Genomic DNA, 19,734 nt, shown 5'->3' on the forward strand with positions numbered 1-19,734 from the left:
TAGAGAACCTTCTTGTTCTTTTTCATGGGGCAAAAAAGGGGTCGAAAGCTTCTAAACCATCTATCTCTCGATGGATTTGTGATTGCATTCATCTATGCTACACTTCTGAAGGGTTGACCACAATTTACCAAGGTCCACTCTACTAGATCGGTCTCCACTTCCTGGGGAGAGCGAGGTTCTGTTCCTTTGGAGCAAATTTGCAAATCTGCAACGTGGAGCACTCCTATTACGTTTCTCAAACATTATAGAGTGTCATTTTTTCTGTCTAATGATACATTATTTGCTAAGTCTGTACTTAATGCTGCAAGGCATGATGGCCCTCCCTAGGGGTTATACTTGCTAAATCCCCGTTTGTGCTACTGAGGGACGACAGGGAAGACTAAATTTTGTTGTTAATTTGTTTTCCCTTAGTCTCCTCAGCAGCACAAGCAACCCTCCCTATAGATATTTATTTGTACTTTATAATTTACTCACTGTTCTGTGGGCGGGCGGCCACTTTATAGGCACTTGGGGAGGTGCTATCTGGGTTTTTTTGGGGGTCATTAAAAAATTCCTGTGTCCTATTGGCTTACAGAGGGGCAGGAAACCCCCGTTTGTGCTGCTGAGGAGACTAAGGGAAAACAAATTAACAACAAAATTTAGTCATATAAAGGTTGAGAATTTAACAGCTAATAAATAGCAAAGTGTCTTATAATTACATAAGGAAAAATATATTAACACTTAAAGGGGTACTCTGGGTTGCGGGCAATTAGATCATCCATATTTGTGACCGCACTCCTGCAGATGCCGTGATCTGTATTGATCACGGCATCTGAGGGGTTAATGGCAGACATCCGTGCGATCGCGGATGTCGGCCATTACCTGCGGGTCCCTGGCTGCGATCAGCAGCCGGGAACAGCCGCACATGATCCGAGCATCGCTCCGATGCTCGCGGTCATGTACAGGACGTAAATATACGTCCTGGTGCACTAAGTACCGCAGCAACAGGACAAAAATGTATGTCCTTGGTCGGTAAGGGGTTAAAGGGGTACTCTGGTGAAAAACATATTTTTTTTTTTTCAACTGGAGCCAGAAAGTTAAACAGATTTGTAAATTACTTCTATTAAAAAATCTTTATCCTACCAGTACTTATAAGAGGCTGTATATTACAGAGAAAGTTACTTTTTTGGGGATTTCTCTTTTTTTTTTCTGCCCACAGTGCTCTCTGCTGACACCTCTGTCTGTATCAGGAACTGTCCAGAGCTATGAAGATTTTCTCCTGTTCTCAACAGTTCCTGATACGGACAGAGGTGTCAGCAGAGAGCACTGTGGACAGAAAAACAAAAAAGTCCAAAAAGAAAGGAACTTTCTCTGTAATATACAGGCGCTAATAAGTACTGGAAGGATAACATTTTTTTAATAGAATTAATTTACAAATCTGTTTAACTTTCTGGCACCAGCTGATTAAAAAAAAAAATGTTTTCCACCGGAGTACCCCTTTAAGTTTGGTGACAGATACTCTTTAAAAAAAACAAAAGTAGGACAATGCTAGAAAAGCATCTAACCATTTGTATCGTTTTAATCGTACTGATCCACAGAATATACCGCAAAGTGCACTGCGTAAAAACGAAACGCTCCGTAAGTTGCAAAATTGTGGGGCTTTATTAAATTTTCTCCCACAAATTTTTTATTTGAATTATTATTATTATTTTTTTTTCATAGATTTTGTGGTAAAATAAGTGATGTTATAAAAAAAAGTACAAAGAAGGCGAGGAGGAAAAAAAAGAAATTGTACAAAATATAGCCTAGATTTACACGTGTTTAATAGTAGGATATACCACACTATAAATTATATATATATGTATATATATATATATATATATATATATGAGATATTTGATATAATTCATACTGAGGAACTACAAGTCCCAGCCACTTACATCAGTCTTCTATCACGGACTTCCTTTCTTCTCTCGTTCCTCAGTATAAAACTCGGCATAGTTCGTTGCTATGGTTTCCACATACCGAGCAGCGGAAGTGACGCGGGTAGTCCGGCGCTTAGTTCTCGCGTCACTTCCGGTCTGCCTCAGTGTCTCTGTCAGTTGTCTCTCAGCGCGGGGGCTGCTGGGTAGCAGGAATCTGAGGGCCTGGTCACGTGTTTCGGCCCCGGTGGCACTCGGTCAGTCATGTTGGGAGTGCTGAGCAGTTTCCCGCCGCCCGCTGAAGGGGTGAGGCGGCTCCAGCCCGGGACTGAGGCGGTGATGAGCGGGCAGAAACTGGGGGCCGGCACCCTGTACATCGCCGAGAGGTGAGGGGCGATTTATATATGTGTATATACAGCTCTTATCTGTACCAGGGACAGATGGGTGACAGCTATGTCTTACGTCATCACCCAGCTTTACCAGGTGAAGAGAACTGCTTAGAACAGTGTTTCCCAACTATGCTGTTGCAAAACTACAGCTCCCAGCATGCACGGACAGCCAAAGGCTGTCCGGGCATGCTGGGAGTTGTAGTTTTGAAACAGCTGGAGGCACCCTTGCTTAGTGACTGCTTTTCTCTTTCTTCTTAGTCGGCTGTCATGGCTCAACAGCTCCGGCCTGGGCTTCTCTTTGGAATATCCCACCATCAGTCTACACGCCATCTCCAGAGACACCGCCGCCTACCCTGAGGAGCATCTCTATGTGATGGTGAACACCAAGCTGGCCGGTGAGATACTCTACATTCTGTGTTATACTCCAGATCTGCACTCACTATTCTGCTGGTGGGGTCACTGTGTACATACATTACTTATCCTGTACTGATCCTGAGTTATATCCTGTATTATACTCCAGAGCTGTACTCACTATTCTGCTGGTGAGGTCACTGTGTACATACATTACATTACTTATCCTGTACTGATCCTGAGTTATATCCTGTATTATACTCCAGAGCTGTACTCACTATTCTGCTGGTGAGGTCACTGTGTACATACATTACATTACTTATCCTGTACTGATCCTGAGTTATATCCTGTATTATACCCCAGAGCTGTACTCACTATTCTGCTGGTGAGGTCACTGTGTACATACATTATATTACATTACTTATCCTGTACTGATCCTGAGTTATATCATGTATTATACTCCAGAGCTGTACTCACTATTCTGCTGGTGAGGTCACTGTGTACATACATTACATTACTTATCCTGTACTGATCCTGAGTTATATCATGTATTATACTCCAGAGCTGTACTCACTATTCTGCTGGTGAGGTCACTGTGTACATACATTACATTACTTATCCTGTACTGATCCTGAGTTATATCCTGTATTATACTCCAGAGCTGTACTCACTATTCTGCTGGTGAGATCACTGTGTACATACATTACATTACTTATCCTGTACTGATCCTGAGTTATATCCTCAGGGATGTGGAAATCCTATAGCCCGACGCCCGGGACAAGTAGTTTTGGGTGCCGGGCAGGTGAATTGTTTATAGATTTAGCCCTGTATCGGGCAGGGACAGACCGACTTCCCCCTTATTTTTCTTTAATGTCGGTGTGAGGTGCAGGAGCCGATGGAAGTCTCCACCTCACACCAGCGCTCAGAGTATATGGAGGGGGCGGCGGCCTCCAGCTGACTGCAGAGTCCCCTTATCTCCCCTCCCGGAGGATGGACGGAGCTCAGAAGACACAGCAGGGTGAGAGAGAGGATGTAGACAGCTCCGTGCACAGCTCCATCCCCCGCACTCAGCTCTATCCCTCCCCTCCCCCTGCTCTGTCTAGACAGGACCTAATCCACCACGGGGCGGTTGCTTGTTTGCACGGGGTAAACACAGAGCGGGGGAGGGGAGGGGGAGGACGGAAATGTCACCTCACACCGGCCGGGACTACAGCTCTGATGTCCACTCATGGCGGCTCAGGTGAGGAGACCAAGAATGCAGGCGGCGGCAGGAAGGGTGGTTGTATACGTAGGGTGTGAGTGTATGTGATGTATGATGGGGGAGGATGGTGTATATCAGTGTTTCCCAACCAGGGTGCCTCCAGCTGTTGCAAAACTACAACTCCCAGCATGCCCTGGGCATGCTGGGAGTTGTAGTTTTGCAACAGCTGGAGGCACCCTGGTTGGGAAACACTGGTGGATATGTATGGTGTGAGTGTATGTGTGTATGATGTCTATCTGTGATGTGTATGTAATGTATGATGTGTGTATAATGTCTATGTGTGATGTGTATGTAATGTATACTGTGTGTATGATGTCTATGTGTGATGTGTGTATGATGTCTATGTGTGATGTGTATGTAATGTATACTGTGTGTATGATGTCTATGTGTGATGTGTATGTAATGTGTGATGTGTGTATGATGTCTATGTGTGATGTGTATGTAATGTATGATGTGTGTATGATGTCTATCTGTGATGTGTATGTAATGTATGATGTGTGTATAATGTCTATGTGTGATGTGTATGTAATGTATACTGTGTGTATGATGTCTATGTGTGATGTGTGTATGATGTCTATGTGTGATGTGTATGTAATGTATACTGTGTGTATGATGTCTATGTGTGATGTGTATGTAATGTGTGATGTGTGTATGATGTCTATGTGTGATGTGTATGTAATGTATGATGTGTGTATAATGTCTAAGTGTGATGTGTATGTATGTGATGTATGATGTGGGGGGGCAGCGGCAGGTGTATGTATGATGTGTGCATATGTATGGTGTATATGTATGGTGTGAGTGTATGATGTCTGTGTGATGTGTATGTAATGTATAATGTGTGTATGATGTCTGTGTGTGATGTGTATGTAATGTATACTGTGTGTATGATGTCTATGTGTGATGTGTATGTAATGTATAATGTGTGTATGATGTCTGTGTGATGTGTATGTAATGTATAATGTGTGTATAATGTCTGTGTGATGTGTATGTAATGTATAATGTGTGTATGATGTCTGTGTGATGTGTATGTAATGTATAATGTGTGTATGATGTCTGTGTGTGATGTGTATGTAATGTATAATGTGTGTATAATGTCTGTGTGATGTGTATGTAATGTATAATGTGTGTATGATGTCTATGTGTGATGTGTATGTAATGTATGATGTGTGTATAATGTCTAAGTGTGATGTGTGTGTATTTGATGTGTGATGTGTGTGTATTTGATGTATGATGTGTGGGGGGGTGTATGTATGATGTGTGTATATGTATGGAGTATATGTATGGTGTGAGTGTATGTGTGTATGTAATGTATGATGTGGGGGGGGGGCAGTGGCGGGGGTGTATGTATGATATGGGGCAGTGGCTGGTGTATGTATGATATGTGTATGCATGAATGTTTTGTATAGGAGCGGACTGTCACGTCGGGCATTAGGGCAGTTGTACCATCTCATTTTATTTATTTTTAGTGGCCCCCGCACTAAATTGCACCCCCAGAATCCCCACCTTCATACTCACCCCACGGATGCACGCAAACACGCCCGAACCAAAACTACAACTCCCAGCATGTTGGACCATAACCTAAACTGTAGAACTATAAAGTGTAACATGCTGGGAGTTGTAGTTTTGGTTCGGGTCAGCTGCAGAGCTATAGGCTACATCAGGGCATGCTGGGTGTTGTAGTTACTAACTGTAATTCCCAGTATTCCTTGACACAGACTATGGCTCTGCAGCTGACACAAACCAAAACTACAACTCCCAGCATGTTACACAATAACCTTAACTGTCCTACTATACAGTGCAACCTGCTGCAACACCCACACAACCATAGGCTACATCAGGGCATGCTGGGAGTTGTAGTTATCTAGTAACTAAATGCAACTTCCAGCATTTTCTGACACAAAATGCACCATATAAACTGGAGAAGCAGAACCCCCCCCCCCCCCAGTAACATAAAAACTGAAAAAAAGTGATTAAAATATTTTAAAAAGTGCGTATATATGTGAATAAGCCCCTTTCCTAATAAAAGTTTCCAATTTTCTTTAAATAAAAATAATGTACAAAAATAAACATAAGTGGTATCGCTGCATGTGGAAATGTCCAGACTATTAAAATATAATGTTAATTAAACCGTACGGTGAACGGTGTAAATGTAAAAAAATAGTCCAGAATTGTTCATTTTTGGTCACTTCATATTAGAAATTTTTTATAAGGATCAAAAAGTAACATATAGACTTTTCTGGGCTTGTCTGGGGTGTAAGAGGATCTACAGCTCTCCGGCCGCTAATATCCTGACATACTGCGATCACCTATTAACCCATTAGATCACCGCTGTCAGCAGTGTCTAAAGGATCTTATATCCATCCCTGGTGGTCTAGTGGGGGGATCAGACTATTTTGGTTGAAATTATTTTATCTACCAGGACAAGTGGATTTTCATGAGGGACAAGTAGTTTTTTTTTATATTTCCACACCCCTGTATCCTGTATTATACTCCAGAGCTGTACTCACTATTCTGCTGGTGAGGTCACTGTGTACATACATTACATTACTTATCCTGTACTGATCCTGAGTTATATCCTGTATTATACTCCAGAGCTGTACTCACTATTCTGCTGGTGAGGTCACTGTGTACATACATTACATTACTTATCCTGTACTGATCCTGTGTTATATCCTGTATTATAGTCCAGAGCTGCACTCACTATTCTGCTGGAGAGGTCATTGTGTACATACATTACATTACTTATCCTGTACTGATCCTGAGTTATATCCTGTATTCTACTCCAGAGCTGTACTCATTATTCTGCTGGTGAGGTCACTGTGTACATACATTACATTACTGATCCTGAGTTATATCCTGTATTATACTCCAGAGCTGTACTCACTATTCTGCTGGTGAGGTCACTGTGTACATACATTACATTACTTATCCTGTACTGATCCTGAGTTATATCCTGTATTATACTCCAGAGCTGCACTCACTATTCTGCTGGTGAGGTCACTGTGTACATACATTACATTACTTATCCTGTACTGATCCTGAGTTATATCCAGTATTATACTCCAGAGCTGCACTCACTATTCTGCTGGTGAGGTCACTGTGTACATACATTACATTACTTATCCTGTACTGATCCTGAGTTATATCCAGTATTATACTCCAGAGCTGTACTCACTATTCTGCTGGTGGATTGTACATAGTATGTAAGTAATGCACGTAGACTAGGGATGTAAGAAAAAATCGATTCTCGCGATAATCGCGATTTTTCATTTGCCGATACAGAATCGATTCAAAATATTTTTGAATCGATTCTTTTAGGGATGTGGAATTTTTAATAAAACGCACTTTATCTTACCTGCCAACGAGCCCCCGGAGCTCCGGTACAGGTGTTCGGTCCCCGGGCTGTATTCTTCTTACTTCCTGTTAGTCCGGCACGTCACATGGAGCTTCAGCCTATCACTGGCCGCAACGATGTCCCGCCTCCGCTGGTGATAGGCTGAAGCTCCATGTGACGTGCCGGACTAACAGGAAGTAAGAAGAATACAGCCCGGGGACCGAACACCTGTACCGGACTGTACCGGAGCTCCGCGGGCTCGTTGGCAGGTAAGATAAAGTGCGTTTTATTTTATTTTGCAGCCCGGACGGGATAACATGAGAAAAGTGAGCACCGGAGTACTAGATCGCCGCTGTCAAAGCTGACAGCGGCGTCTATTGGGATCTATGAATGCTCCCAGGTGGGCGATATATCGCGATGTATCGTCACCTAGACGGTATCGCGATATATCGGGATATATCGAATCGCCACACTGGTATCGCGATTCGAATCGAATCGCCAAATTCTTGGCGATTCACACCCCTAACGTAGACAGTGACTGAGTTGTGTTTTTATTTTTTTTAATTTTATTTTTTATTTTTTGTAGACAATGATACAAATGAAGCTAAGATGAAAGATGAGGGAGAGGACAATGGACAAGAGGAGGAGGAGGAGGAGGAAGATGATGATGACGACGATGATGAGGAGCCAATCACGGAGATCCGATTTGTTCCTGAGAATAAATCAGATTGTATGTATCCCATTATTCTAGATCAAGTTATTTATTTTATTGTTTTCAATTTCTTTTACTCTTGTGTCGCACACAATCTCCTGTATTTACTTCCAGTGAGTGAGATGTTCTCCGCCATGTGTGACTGCCAGGCTCTGCACCCCGATCCAGAAGATGCGGATTCAGATGATGATTTTGAAGGAGAGGAGTATGATGTGGAGGCACATGGTGAGCGGCCTTTCTTCTTGTACAGTGGTTCCTCAACATACGATGGTAATTCGTTCCAAACGAGCCATCGTTTGTCAAATCCATCGTATGTTGAGGGATTTGTGCAATGTAAAGTATAGGAAGCTGTACTCACCTGTCCCCGTCGCTCGCGATGGTGACACCGGGCCTCCGCTGGGTCCTCCGCGGTCTTCTCCGGTCCTCCGCGGTCTTCTCCGGTCCTCCGCGGTCTTCCGCAAGGCCTTTCTGGGCCTGCGTAGCGACGTCATTCCTATTGGATGATGTGCGCAGCAGCGTATTGACATAATCGGAGAGGGCCGAGAAGACCAGCGCTGGACCCGGAGGGCACCCCGGAGCATCGTGGAGGGGTAAGTAATACTTACCGCACCACACGGGGAATATTAAGCTGCTATCCAGCAGCAGCTTAAGCATTTTGCGCTGTCGGATAGCAGTTAATGCGATGGCCCCGACATAAAAAAGCATCGTATGTCGATTTGATCATATGTCGGGCCATCGTAGGTCGGGGGGTTACTGTATTTATCTTTGTTGTGTGTGTGTGTGTTTTTTTTTTTTTTTTTATTTTTATTTTTTTTATTGTATCTGAATGGCAGAGACTCCGATCAGACATTCAGAAGTTTGAAAAAACTGACACACATGGTGACAGCCATATTAGTTGTTATATCTGGCTTTTCTAGGAACAGATAGGACCAAGAAATCTTTATAGGGACACTTATGATTGTGTTACTGAGAGAGATGAGAGAACACTAATGACTGTGACACAGGGAGAGATGAAGGGACAGTAATGACTGTGTGACACGAGGTGAGGGGACAGTAATGACTGTGACACGGTGAGATGAGGGGACAGTAATGACTGTAATGTGAGGGGGCAGTAATGACTGTGTGACACGAGGTGAGGGGACAGTAATGACTGTGACACGAGGTGAGGGGACAGTAATGACTGTGTGACACGAGGTGAGGGGACAGTAATGACTGTGTGACACGAGGTGAGGGGACAGTAATGACTGTGTGACACGAGGTGAGGGGACAGTAATGACTGTGTGACACGAGGTGAGGGGACAGTAATGACTGTGTGACACGAGGTGAGGGGACAGTAATGACTGTGTGACACGGGGTGAGGGGACAGTAATGACTGTGTGACACGGGGTGAGGGGACAGTAATGACTGTGTGACACGAGGTGAGGGGACAACAATGACTGTGTGATATGGGGTGAGGTGAGGGGACAGTAATGACTGTGTGACACGGTGGGGTGAGGGGACAGTAATGACTGTGTGACACGGTGGGGTGAGGGGACAGTAATGACTGTGTGACACGGTGGGGTGAGGGGACAGTAATGACTGTGTGACACGGTGGGGTGAGGGGACAGTAATGACTGTGTGACACGGTGGGGTGAGGGGACAGTAATGACTGTGTGACACGGTGGGGTGAGGGGACAGTAATGACTGTGTGACACGGTGAGGTGAGGGGACGGTAATGACTGTGTGACACGGTGGGGTGAGGGGACGGTAATGACTGTGTGACACGGGGAGGTGAGGGGACGGTAATGACTGTGTGACACGGGGAGGTGAGGGGACGGTAATGACTGTGACACGGGAAGGTGAGGGGACGGTAATGACTGTGTGACACGGTGAGGTGAGGGGACAGTAATGACTGTGTGATATGGGGTGAGGTGAGGGGACAGCAATGACTGTGTGATATAGGGTGAGGTGAGGGGACTCTGACTATACGACATCACAATTCATGACGTGCCGCATCCCGGCTCCAAACATTTTTACTGGCTCCTAGATTCATAACAAATTTGTCCAGCCCTGTGGTCCTACTCCTTCAGTGGGATGATTGTATCTATCTTGTCCTTTATAGTTTAGGTCCACGCTCTCCCCTCCAGATGTCTTGCACCTTATCCACTTTAGTGAATTGGCTTACTGCAGCGATCAGCTCATCTCCTCTGATGGGGATTTGTCACCTATAATATTCTCCATGAATGGGTTGTGATGTCAGATGGACACTGCATCGTTTTACCTGGCCCAGTGAACCCAGCATATTGCAGACTGGTGATTTTTCCTATTACTGAGCTGTATTTGCGGCTTATGGGTCCATATGTTGTCACACTGAGCTTTCTGATGGGGAACGCCCAAGTTTGCTGATATTTTCTATACAGTTCTGTGCAAGTTAGCACGATTTTGTGAAACCCCATGTTACATAGAGGGGATGTTATTTCGAGGGCAGTTGAAAATCTGCAAATGTTCCGGCTTCATAGAATTCTATCCTGTGCTTCCTGTAGAACAAGGCCTAGCAGACATCCCCACGTTTTACACATATGAGGAAGGCTTGTCCCATCTCACCTCTGAAGGTCAGGCCACTCTGGAGCGGTTAGAAGGAATGCTGGCCAATTCTGTCTCCAATCAGCACACCATGGCCGGGGTCCGCACCGAAGACTCTGCTGCGGATTATGAAGGTAATCTCAATAACTGCACTATAATAGCAATGTAAACCCCTAACTCACACTATCACACAAAATTATCAAATATGCAAATGTTTATTGAAAAAATCAAGTCCTAAAATGTTACATGTGTATAAAATAGCACCTATAGCTATCCCTACAGGGGCGCACTACAGAGGAAGGCAGGGTAAACTGAGGTAAGTAATGCACATAAGCAAAACTATGATCCAGCACAGATGCTATAAAACTCGGCTTTATTGAAGGCTCAGAAGATAATACAGGTAAAGGTGGTAACGTCAGACGCGTTACGACAGGTGACGTTATCACCTTTACCTGTATTGTCTTCGGAACCTACAATAAAGCGGAGTTTTCATTGCATGTGCTGAATCATCGTTTTGCTTTTGGATTCATGATGCGCACCAGGTTGGGTGCGGGATCCGAGCAATGGAGGGAGAGCTGGGCGTTCCGCAAACATGACAAAATACATCAGTATGCAAGTAAAACACAGATAAAATGCACAATGCAAATGAATAACACTGCAACTGAGCCAAAGAGAGAGTGAAAGACAAAATATCCCGGCATCTGTTATAATACCGTATTTATCGGCGTATAACACGCACCCCCATTTTAACAGGGAAATTTAAGTAAAAAAATAACATTTAAAATAAATGACTTGGACAAAATGCCACATCATCCCCCAACTTCGTTTTCTTCTGCACCTCAGTTTGGTCCAGTCCCCTCCAGTGCCACATGATTCCTTCCCTTTTATCAGTCCCTGTGCCACATTTACCCCTCTCATCGCCACCCCTCCCATGTCTCATCACCCCCCCCCCCTGTCATAGACCACCATCATCATCATCCCCTCCACCCTGTCTCATCATGTCCCGCATCATTCCCCCGCATCTTCCCCTCACCCTGTTTCATCCTCCCCCCACCCTGTCTCATCATGTCCCCCATCATTCCCCTCCCTCATTATTTCCCCCTGTCTCATCCCCCCCATCCTCATCATTTCCCCCTGTCTCATCCCCCCATCATGTTCCTCCTATGGCGTCCGCAGGTTGAAGACCACTCTTCCCCTTTCCTTACTTGTCTGCGCTTCGGCTGTCTTGCAGGGTCAGTGAAGCAGGTGAGTTACGTCCTCTCCCGGCTTCTCTGTGCAGCATCAGGGATGTCACTTTTCGGCGGCGACTACAGGAAATGAAAAGTGACGTGAGTGATGCGGCACAGAGGACGTAAATCATCTGCTTCACTGACCCTGCAAGACCCAACGCCTGACCTGACCTGCTGAAGCGCAGCCAGGTAAGGAAAATAAACAGAACTATAAAAAGCAGGGAAAGGGGTAATGATGAGGGAGGGGGATGGAAAATGAAAAGTAAAACTCACTTGTCTCCCGCACGATCCACAGGAACTGGTGGATAGTGCGGGAGACGCTGATTAAAAGGTAGCGCAGATCCGGACAAGGTACGGCTTATTTTAATCAGCGTCTCCCGCACTATCCACCACACGAGTACCTGTGGATAGTGCGGGAGAAAACAAGTGACAGTGCGTGGAGGAGACGCCGATGGTCACTGATTTTAAAGTGGTCGCGGGCCTGCTGTTAATACTTAACAAGCAAATGCTGCAGTGACCAGATTTATCGGCGTATAACACGCAGGCAGACTTTTTGCCTTAAATTTAAGTTTTAAAAGTGCGTGTTTTATGCCGATAAATACGATGTGTATGTGTGTGTGTGTGTGTGTGTGTATATATATATATATATATATGTGTGTGTATATATATATAATGTGTATATATAATTTTTTTATAAATGATTATTTTTATACTATATAATATAATGTAGTAGTTTTTTTCCACTGTGCAATTTTAGGTCACATTTATCTAATACAGGTTGAGTTTTCTTGCCCCCCCGCACAGTAACGCATGGTTGTATTTTCTAGATGGCATGGACGTGGAGGCTGTGCCCACCGAGGCCGGACAGTTTGAGGATGCAGATGTTGAACACTGATGGAATATATTTTGGTAGGTTCCTGTGACTCTGGCTAATCAATATCCCCAGGTGAATTTTTATTTTTTACCCCTTCGCCTACAGAGCCATATAAGGGCTTATTTATATATATATATATATATATATATATATATATATATATATATATATATATATATATATATATATATATATATATATATATATATATAATTTTTTTTTTTTTTTATTGCAGGGCCAAATGTACTTCTGTAATGACACTTTTAATTTTACAGTAAAAAACATATGTTTTTTTACTACATATATAGAAAGATTGCTAATTTGGAAGTGGGGACGGGGGGTTCATGTTTACGCAATGTACTTTAAAGTGAAACTGAGGTTATCTTTTTTCTCTTGGTCTGTGCGTTTTGTAGTGGAACCCAATTTATATAGCTCTTTTTTCTACTTTACTACTGTTACGATCATAGTTGCAGATTTGATCAGTACCATTTTGGGGTAGATGGGACCTTTAGATTGCTTTTTATTACGTATTAGCCGACATTCATAGATGGAAAAGATTGGCCATTTCCACATGCAGCCATACCAAATGTGTTTTATTTTCTTTAACTGTTTTCAAATAAAATTAGAGTACCTATCATCTACACTGTTCCTACCCCCCCCCCCCCCCCCAATCTGTTCCTGACTCTATCCCTGTCGTTATTTTTATCCAAAACCCCATATACAGTAAAAACCTTTTACATATCCTGTGGCTTCTCAGGCTCCTGACGTGAGTGAGGAAGGAAGGGGGCTTGTCAGGCCACACTTCCGCCCTTCTTCTTCACACAGATTAAGACCTCAATCAGACTCAGGAGAGGCAGACCTGATCCTTTTCTGTGCAGCCCTGCGCTACACTGACATTTTGCCAGCCAGGTGAAGCGGCTGGCCATGACAGGAGCACTGTCTGATTGACAGGCGGGGAGCTGCGCTGTACTTTTCAGTGTCCCGGATGCATTGAGAGTTCGGACTCATGCCAGGCCAGCATGAGTCCAAACTCTATGCGCTGGGACATGTAGGGAGACCCGTAGTGATCGGTTATATATATATTATATAATATTATATTCACATGTAATTAGAAAGTTGTTTCTAATACATTGATTAACAAAATATTTTTTGGTGGCAGGTACTCTTTAACCCCTTAACGACAATGGACATAAATGTACGTCGTGGTGACATGGCACTTAGCGCACCATGACGTACATTTACGCGCCGCCATGATCGCGAGCACCGGAGCGGTGCACTGGAGCTATCAGCAGCCAGGGACCCGCAGGTAATGGCGGACATCCGCGATCGCGCGGATGTCCGCCATTAACCCCTTCGATGCCGTGATCAATACAGATCATGGCATCTGTGGCAGTGCGGTACTTTGAATGGATGATCGGATCGCCCGCAGCGCTGCCGCGGGGATCTGATCATCCAGCATGGCAAACGGAGGTCCCCTCACCTGGCTCCGGCCATCTCCCGGGGTCTTCTGCTCTGGTCTGAGATCGAGCAGACCAGAGCAGAAGATCACAGATAATATTGATCAGTGCTGTGTCCTATACATAGCACTGAACAGTATTAGCAATCAACTGATTGCAATGAATAGTCCCCTATGGGGACATAAGTGTAGTTAAAAATAAAAAAAAGTAAAAAAAAATGTGAAAAATCCCCTCCCCCAATAAAAAAGTAAAACGTCAGTTTTTCCCATTTTACCCCCCAAAAAAGTGTGAAAAAAAAATACACATTTGGTATCGCCGCGTGCGTAAGTCTGAACTATTAAATATTGTTAATCATCCCGTACGGTGAACGGCGTAAACGTAAAAAAATAAAAGTCCAAAATTTATGCTTTTTTGTCACATTTTATTCCAAAAAAAATGTATAAAAAATTAATGAAAAGTAAAACCTAAGCAAAAGTGATACTGATAAAAACTACAGATCATGGCGCAAAAAATGAGCCCTCATATCGCCCCATATACGGAAAAATTAGAAAGTTATAGGTGGTCAAAATAGGGCAATTTCAAACATACTAATTTTGTTAATGGTTTGAGATTTTTTTTTTAAGCTGTACAATTATAGAAAAGCATATAACATGGGGATCATTTTAATCGTATTGACCCACAGAATAAAGAAAACATGTCATTTGTACCGGAAAGTGTACAGCGTGAAAACAAAACCTTCCAAAATTTGCTAAATTGCAGTTTTCTTTTAAATTTTCCCACATAAATAATATTTGGTTGCGCCGTACATTTTATGGTAAAATAAGTGATGTCATTACAAAGTACAATTGGTGACGCAAAAAACAAGTCCTCAAATGGGTCTGTGGATGGAAATATAAGAGAGTTATGATTGGTCTGGTCCTTAAGGTCAAAATGGGCCTAGTCCTTAAAGGGGTAGTCCAGTGGTGAAAAACGTATCCCCTATCCTAAGGATAGGGGATAAGTTTGAGATCGCGGGGGGTCCGACCGCTGGGGCTCCCTGCGATCTCTCTGTACGGGGGTTAGGCTCTCCGCCGACATAGCGGGTGTCGACCCCCGCACGAGGCGGCGGCTGACACGCCCCCTCAATACATCTCTATGGCAGAGCCGGAGATTGCCGAAGGCAGCACTTCGGCTCTGCCATAGAGTTGTATTGAGGGGGCGTGTCGGCCGCCGCCTCGTGCGGAGGTCAACACGCCCCCTTCCCGCGGGCTGTCGGGGCTCCGTACAGGAGATCGCAGGGGGCCCCAGTGATCGGACCCCCTGCGATCTGCAACTTATCCCCTATCCTTAGGATAGGGGATAAGTTGTTAACCACTGAGTCACCACTGGACTACTCCTTAAAGGGGTTAAAATTGGGTGGTGATTAGAATTTTGGGAAGGGGGGGGGGGGTCATTTTATATTTTAACTTATTTTTTACGTGAGTTATTTGCTTATACTGATCAGTGTAATGTAGTTGCACTGCATTGGTCAGTTAAATCATTGTATCATCAGATTAAGGGCTAAATTTCCAAGCAGAATCCAGTGTTAATATTCCACTAGGAAATTCTGGTGCAGGCGCCTCCCATTGTTTTCAATGGGATTTTGCTGCACAGCGCACACTGCAGAAATTAAAGTTCCGGACTCTACTGAAAGAATGCACGTGTTCTTTTTTTTTTTTCTTTCAGCAGAATCCTCTCAAATACATTGCTGTCTATGGAGATGGCACATTTCAGAGCGATCCTAGTGCCGCCTGCAGCGCACAGAATCTCCGTCCAGAATTCTTAAAAGCAGATAAAATGGGCCCTTACTATGGCAGCCGGAGGCCTCGGTGCCTTCCATAGTAACTGATTAGCATCCTACAGCTGCATTGCAGGGACCTGTCACTTAGCCTTTTAAATGCTATCACTAGAATATGGCATTTAAAGGTACAATGGCCAATTTGCATTAAAGGGGTACTCCGCTGGAAAATTTTTTATTTTTTTTTTTTTTAACTGATGCCAGAAAGTTATAGAGATTTGTAAATGTTTTCTATAAAAAAAAAAACTCCAGTATTATCAGTTGCTGTTAGAGATGAGCGAACTTACAGTAAATTCGATTCGTCACGAACTTCTCGGCTCGGCAGTTGAGGACTTATCCTGCATAAATTAGTTCAGCTTTCAGGTGCTCCCATGGACTGGGAAAGAGTCTCCTAGGACTGTATCCACCTTTTCCAGCCCACGGCAGCGCCTGAAAGCTGAACTAATTTATGCAGGAAAAGACATCAACTGCCGAGCCGAGAAGTTCGTGACGAATCGAATTTACTGTAGGTTCGCTCATCTCTAGTTGCTGTATGCTCCAGAGGAAGTTTTCTTTTTGAATTTTCTTTCTGCCAGACCGTGCATCTGAGTAGGAGCAAATCCCCATTGCAAACTTATCCTGCTATGGACAGATGTGTCAGCAGAGAGCACTGTGGTCAGACAGAAAGGAAATTCAAAAAAAGAACAACTTCCTCTGTATTATACAGCAGCTGATAAGTACTGGAAGGATTAAGATTTTTTAATAGAAGTCATTTACAAATCTGTTTCTGGCACCAGTTGACTTAAAAGAAAATGTTTTCTAGTGGAGTACCCCTTTAAGGGGTTTAACATGGCAAGATACTAGCAGGTATTTTCCATAGGTTATATCTGAATCCACCACCTCAAACTTTAAAAGACCATTCCGAGTTATAAAAAAATAAAATCTGCTCAGCCTGGTGTGTAAAAAAAAAAAAAAAAAAAAAAAGAAAGAAAACGAAACAAAAACACCTTCCTCGCTCCCACCGCACCTGTTTGTTCGAGTGCACAATGCACACACCGACCCCAAACTGTAGAAGTTCTGTAGAATGGGGACGGCTCAGTGGGTAGTGGCGGTGTTGTTTTTTATTTTATTTTTTTTAAATTATTTTATGAGCCACATATTTGGGATTACCACAATTGTTCCCATAAAGTTTACAATATGATAAAACTAAGAGTTGTTAAAGGGGTACTCCGGTGGGAAACTTTTTTATTTTTTTTATTTATTTTTTTAAATCAACTGGTGCCAGAAAGTTAAACATATTTGTAAATTACTTCTATTAAAAAATCTTAATCTGTCCAGTACTTTTTAGGGGCTGTATACTACAGAGGAAATGTTTTTCTTTTTGGATTTCTCTTCTGTCACGACCACAGTGCTCTCTGCTGACCACTGCTGTCCATTTTAGGAACTGTCCACAGCAACATTTGCTATGGGGATTTTCTCCTGCTCTGCACAGTTCTTAAAATGGACAGCAGAGGTCAGCAGAGAGCACTGTGGTCATGATATCAGAGGAAATGCATTTCTTTTTTGGATTTCTCTTTAGTATACAGCCCCTAAAAAGTACTGGACAGATTAAGATTTTTTTAAGAGAAGTAATTTACAAATCTGTTCAACTTTCTGGCACCAGTTGATTTAAAGAGTAGCTATCATTAAAGGGGTACTCCACCCCTAGACATCTTATCCCCTATCCATGATGTCACACGGGGGCGGAGTCATGACATCACGGACTTCCGTTCCCGTGGTCGCGACCCAGACCCTTCAGGACAGGAAACAGGTGGGTGCCTCATGCTATATTGCGGGGGTCCCCAGCGGCGGGACCCTCGCGATCAGACATCTTATCCCCTATCCTTTGGATAGGGGATAAGTTGTCTAGGGGTGGAGTATCCCTTTAACTAAACTTTCCCTAATCCCCCTCCCCATCTGTCCCTAACACAAACTACCTCTGTTCCTGTATTTATTTCTATGTTAATCCCCATTAAAATACCTTTTTCATATACAGGCAGAGAGCGAGCGGAGGACACACATTTCGGACCACTCTGCCCGGCCAGCAGTGGTCCGAACGTGCCCGATATGAGGGGGGTAAAATGATTCCTGGGCCACATAGGGTGACACCTAGTGGCCAGTATTTCAAATGTAAAATAGACAGTGAAAGAGATTTTTTATTTTTTAATAACCTATATTACAAAGATTTTTATTCAGGCAATTAATCTATTTAATGAAAATTTAAATTTAATGAGTGTACCCATTTAAAAAAAAAATAATAATAATAATAATTTCCACGGGAGTACCCCTTCAACTGCAAATAAATGTATAATGGTCAAATAATAATTATTCTTTTTTATTATTATTATTATAAATATTATTATAATTATTATTATAATTTTTTTATTATTATATATATATATATATATATATATATATATATATATATATATATATATATATATATATATATATATATATATATATATATATATATTAATTAATATAATATAATATAATATAATATATATATATTTTTTTTTTTAAACCCTCATTCAGTTGTATTGGATGGAAATACAAATGGGGAAAAAAATGGCTCCCTGACTGCAAACATGAAAGAAATTAAATATATCCTAAAATATATATATATATATATTCTTATGTTTGTCTGACATTACCTTGCTTCCTCTGACCATGACTCTGCCTTATATAATGAACCTGCTGTATCCTCAGGTGCCAGAGGAATCGCCGTGAACCAATCACTGTGCGCCGCCGACCCGTTGCCATTTCATTAGTCATTCCAATTCTTTTTAGACTTGAACTAACAGCCGCTGCCAAGTGTGGACCCCCGGGGGCATCCATGACGTTGTCCAGAAGCTCAGTTAGGCCTCGTAGAGCGCGCTAGGACCGTAGAGTCTCCAGAATTGCTGCTTTGATTGTTGCGCTGGATTATCTGCTTTCGTTTTTTGATAACCTGTTGGAACTTTCTAATTTGGAAACGTATAACAATTGTCCGTTTCATAGGAATCTGGACTGGAAAACAGCGAGCACTTCTCTAGAACCTGAACGAATTTGTAAGTTCTTATTATTGTCTAATAAACTAGGGTTTTGTATCTAGTGGTGTTGTGTCCCTTTTTTGTGATTCGGGTAATTTAACCATAAATGTGGTGACGCATGGGGCGTGTATAGAACTCTACCGACTGGGCGGGCTGCAGCGCAAGGCTCTTATCGTATTTCTATGTTATCGAGAGGCCTTCGGCTGTCCGAGCATGCTGGGAGTTGTAATTTTGCAACATCTGGAGGCACCCTGGTTGGGAAACACTGATACTAAACCAGAACTCTTATCATATTTCTGCCTCCTAGTCCATGCTAAGAGTTGTGGTTTAGTATCATCTAGATCAGCGTTTCCCAATCAGGGTGCCTCCAAGTGTTGCAAAACTACAACTCCCAGCATGCCCGGACAGCCTTCGGCTGTCCGGGCATGCTGGGAGTTGTAGTTTTGCAACACCTGGAGGCACCCTGATTGGGAAACGCTGATCTATATTATGAATCTCTGAAACTGTTACATAACTATAACTCCTATTATGATGGTAGTCTATGCTGGGAGTGGTTGTTTTGCAACAGCTGAAGAGCCACAGGTTAGGGATCACTGCTAGAGATGAGCGAACTTACAGTAAATTCGATTCGTCACAAACTTCTCGGCTCGGCAGTTGCTGACTTATCCTGCATAAATTAGTTCAGCTTTCAGGTGCTCCCGTGGGCTGGAAAAGGAGGATACAGTCCTAGGAGACTCTTATCTAGGAATGTATCCACCTTTTCCAGCCCACTGGAGTACCTGAAAGCTGAACTAA

General features: G+C 43.1%; 1 protein-coding gene across 3 annotated transcripts; it reads left to right on the top strand.

Moving 5' to 3' along the window:
* Positions 1 to 2,057: 2,057 nt before the first annotated feature.
* On the top strand, positions 2,058 to 19,000 carry CLNS1A (chloride nucleotide-sensitive channel 1A). Of its 3 annotated transcripts, none has more exons than XR_008889446.1 (7): positions 2,058 to 2,287; positions 2,549 to 2,685; positions 7,823 to 7,966; positions 8,063 to 8,173; positions 10,471 to 10,644; positions 12,567 to 12,685; positions 18,617 to 19,000. XR_008889446.1 is itself a non-coding variant. In XM_056561254.1 (7 exons), exons 1-6 carry the CDS (start codon positions 2,166 to 2,168, stop codon positions 12,632 to 12,634), a joined length of 756 nt encoding a protein of 251 aa, XP_056417229.1. In that variant the 5' UTR covers positions 2,058 to 2,165; the 3' UTR covers positions 12,635 to 12,648; positions 18,698 to 19,000. The 3 variants fall into 3 exon arrangements, 2 of the variants coding, with proteins under 2 accessions (XP_056417229.1, XP_056417228.1); XM_056561254.1 differs by having other exon boundaries at positions 12,567 to 12,648; positions 18,698 to 19,000; XM_056561253.1 differs by having other exon boundaries at positions 2,059 to 2,287; positions 12,567 to 12,648.
* The last annotated feature ends 734 nt before the right edge of the window (positions 19,001 to 19,734 follow it).

The sequence above is a fragment of the Hyla sarda genome, chromosome 2, assembly GCF_029499605.1.
Source record: "Hyla sarda isolate aHylSar1 chromosome 2, aHylSar1.hap1, whole genome shotgun sequence".
Lineage (NCBI taxonomy): Eukaryota > Metazoa > Chordata > Amphibia > Anura > Hylidae > Hyla > Hyla sarda.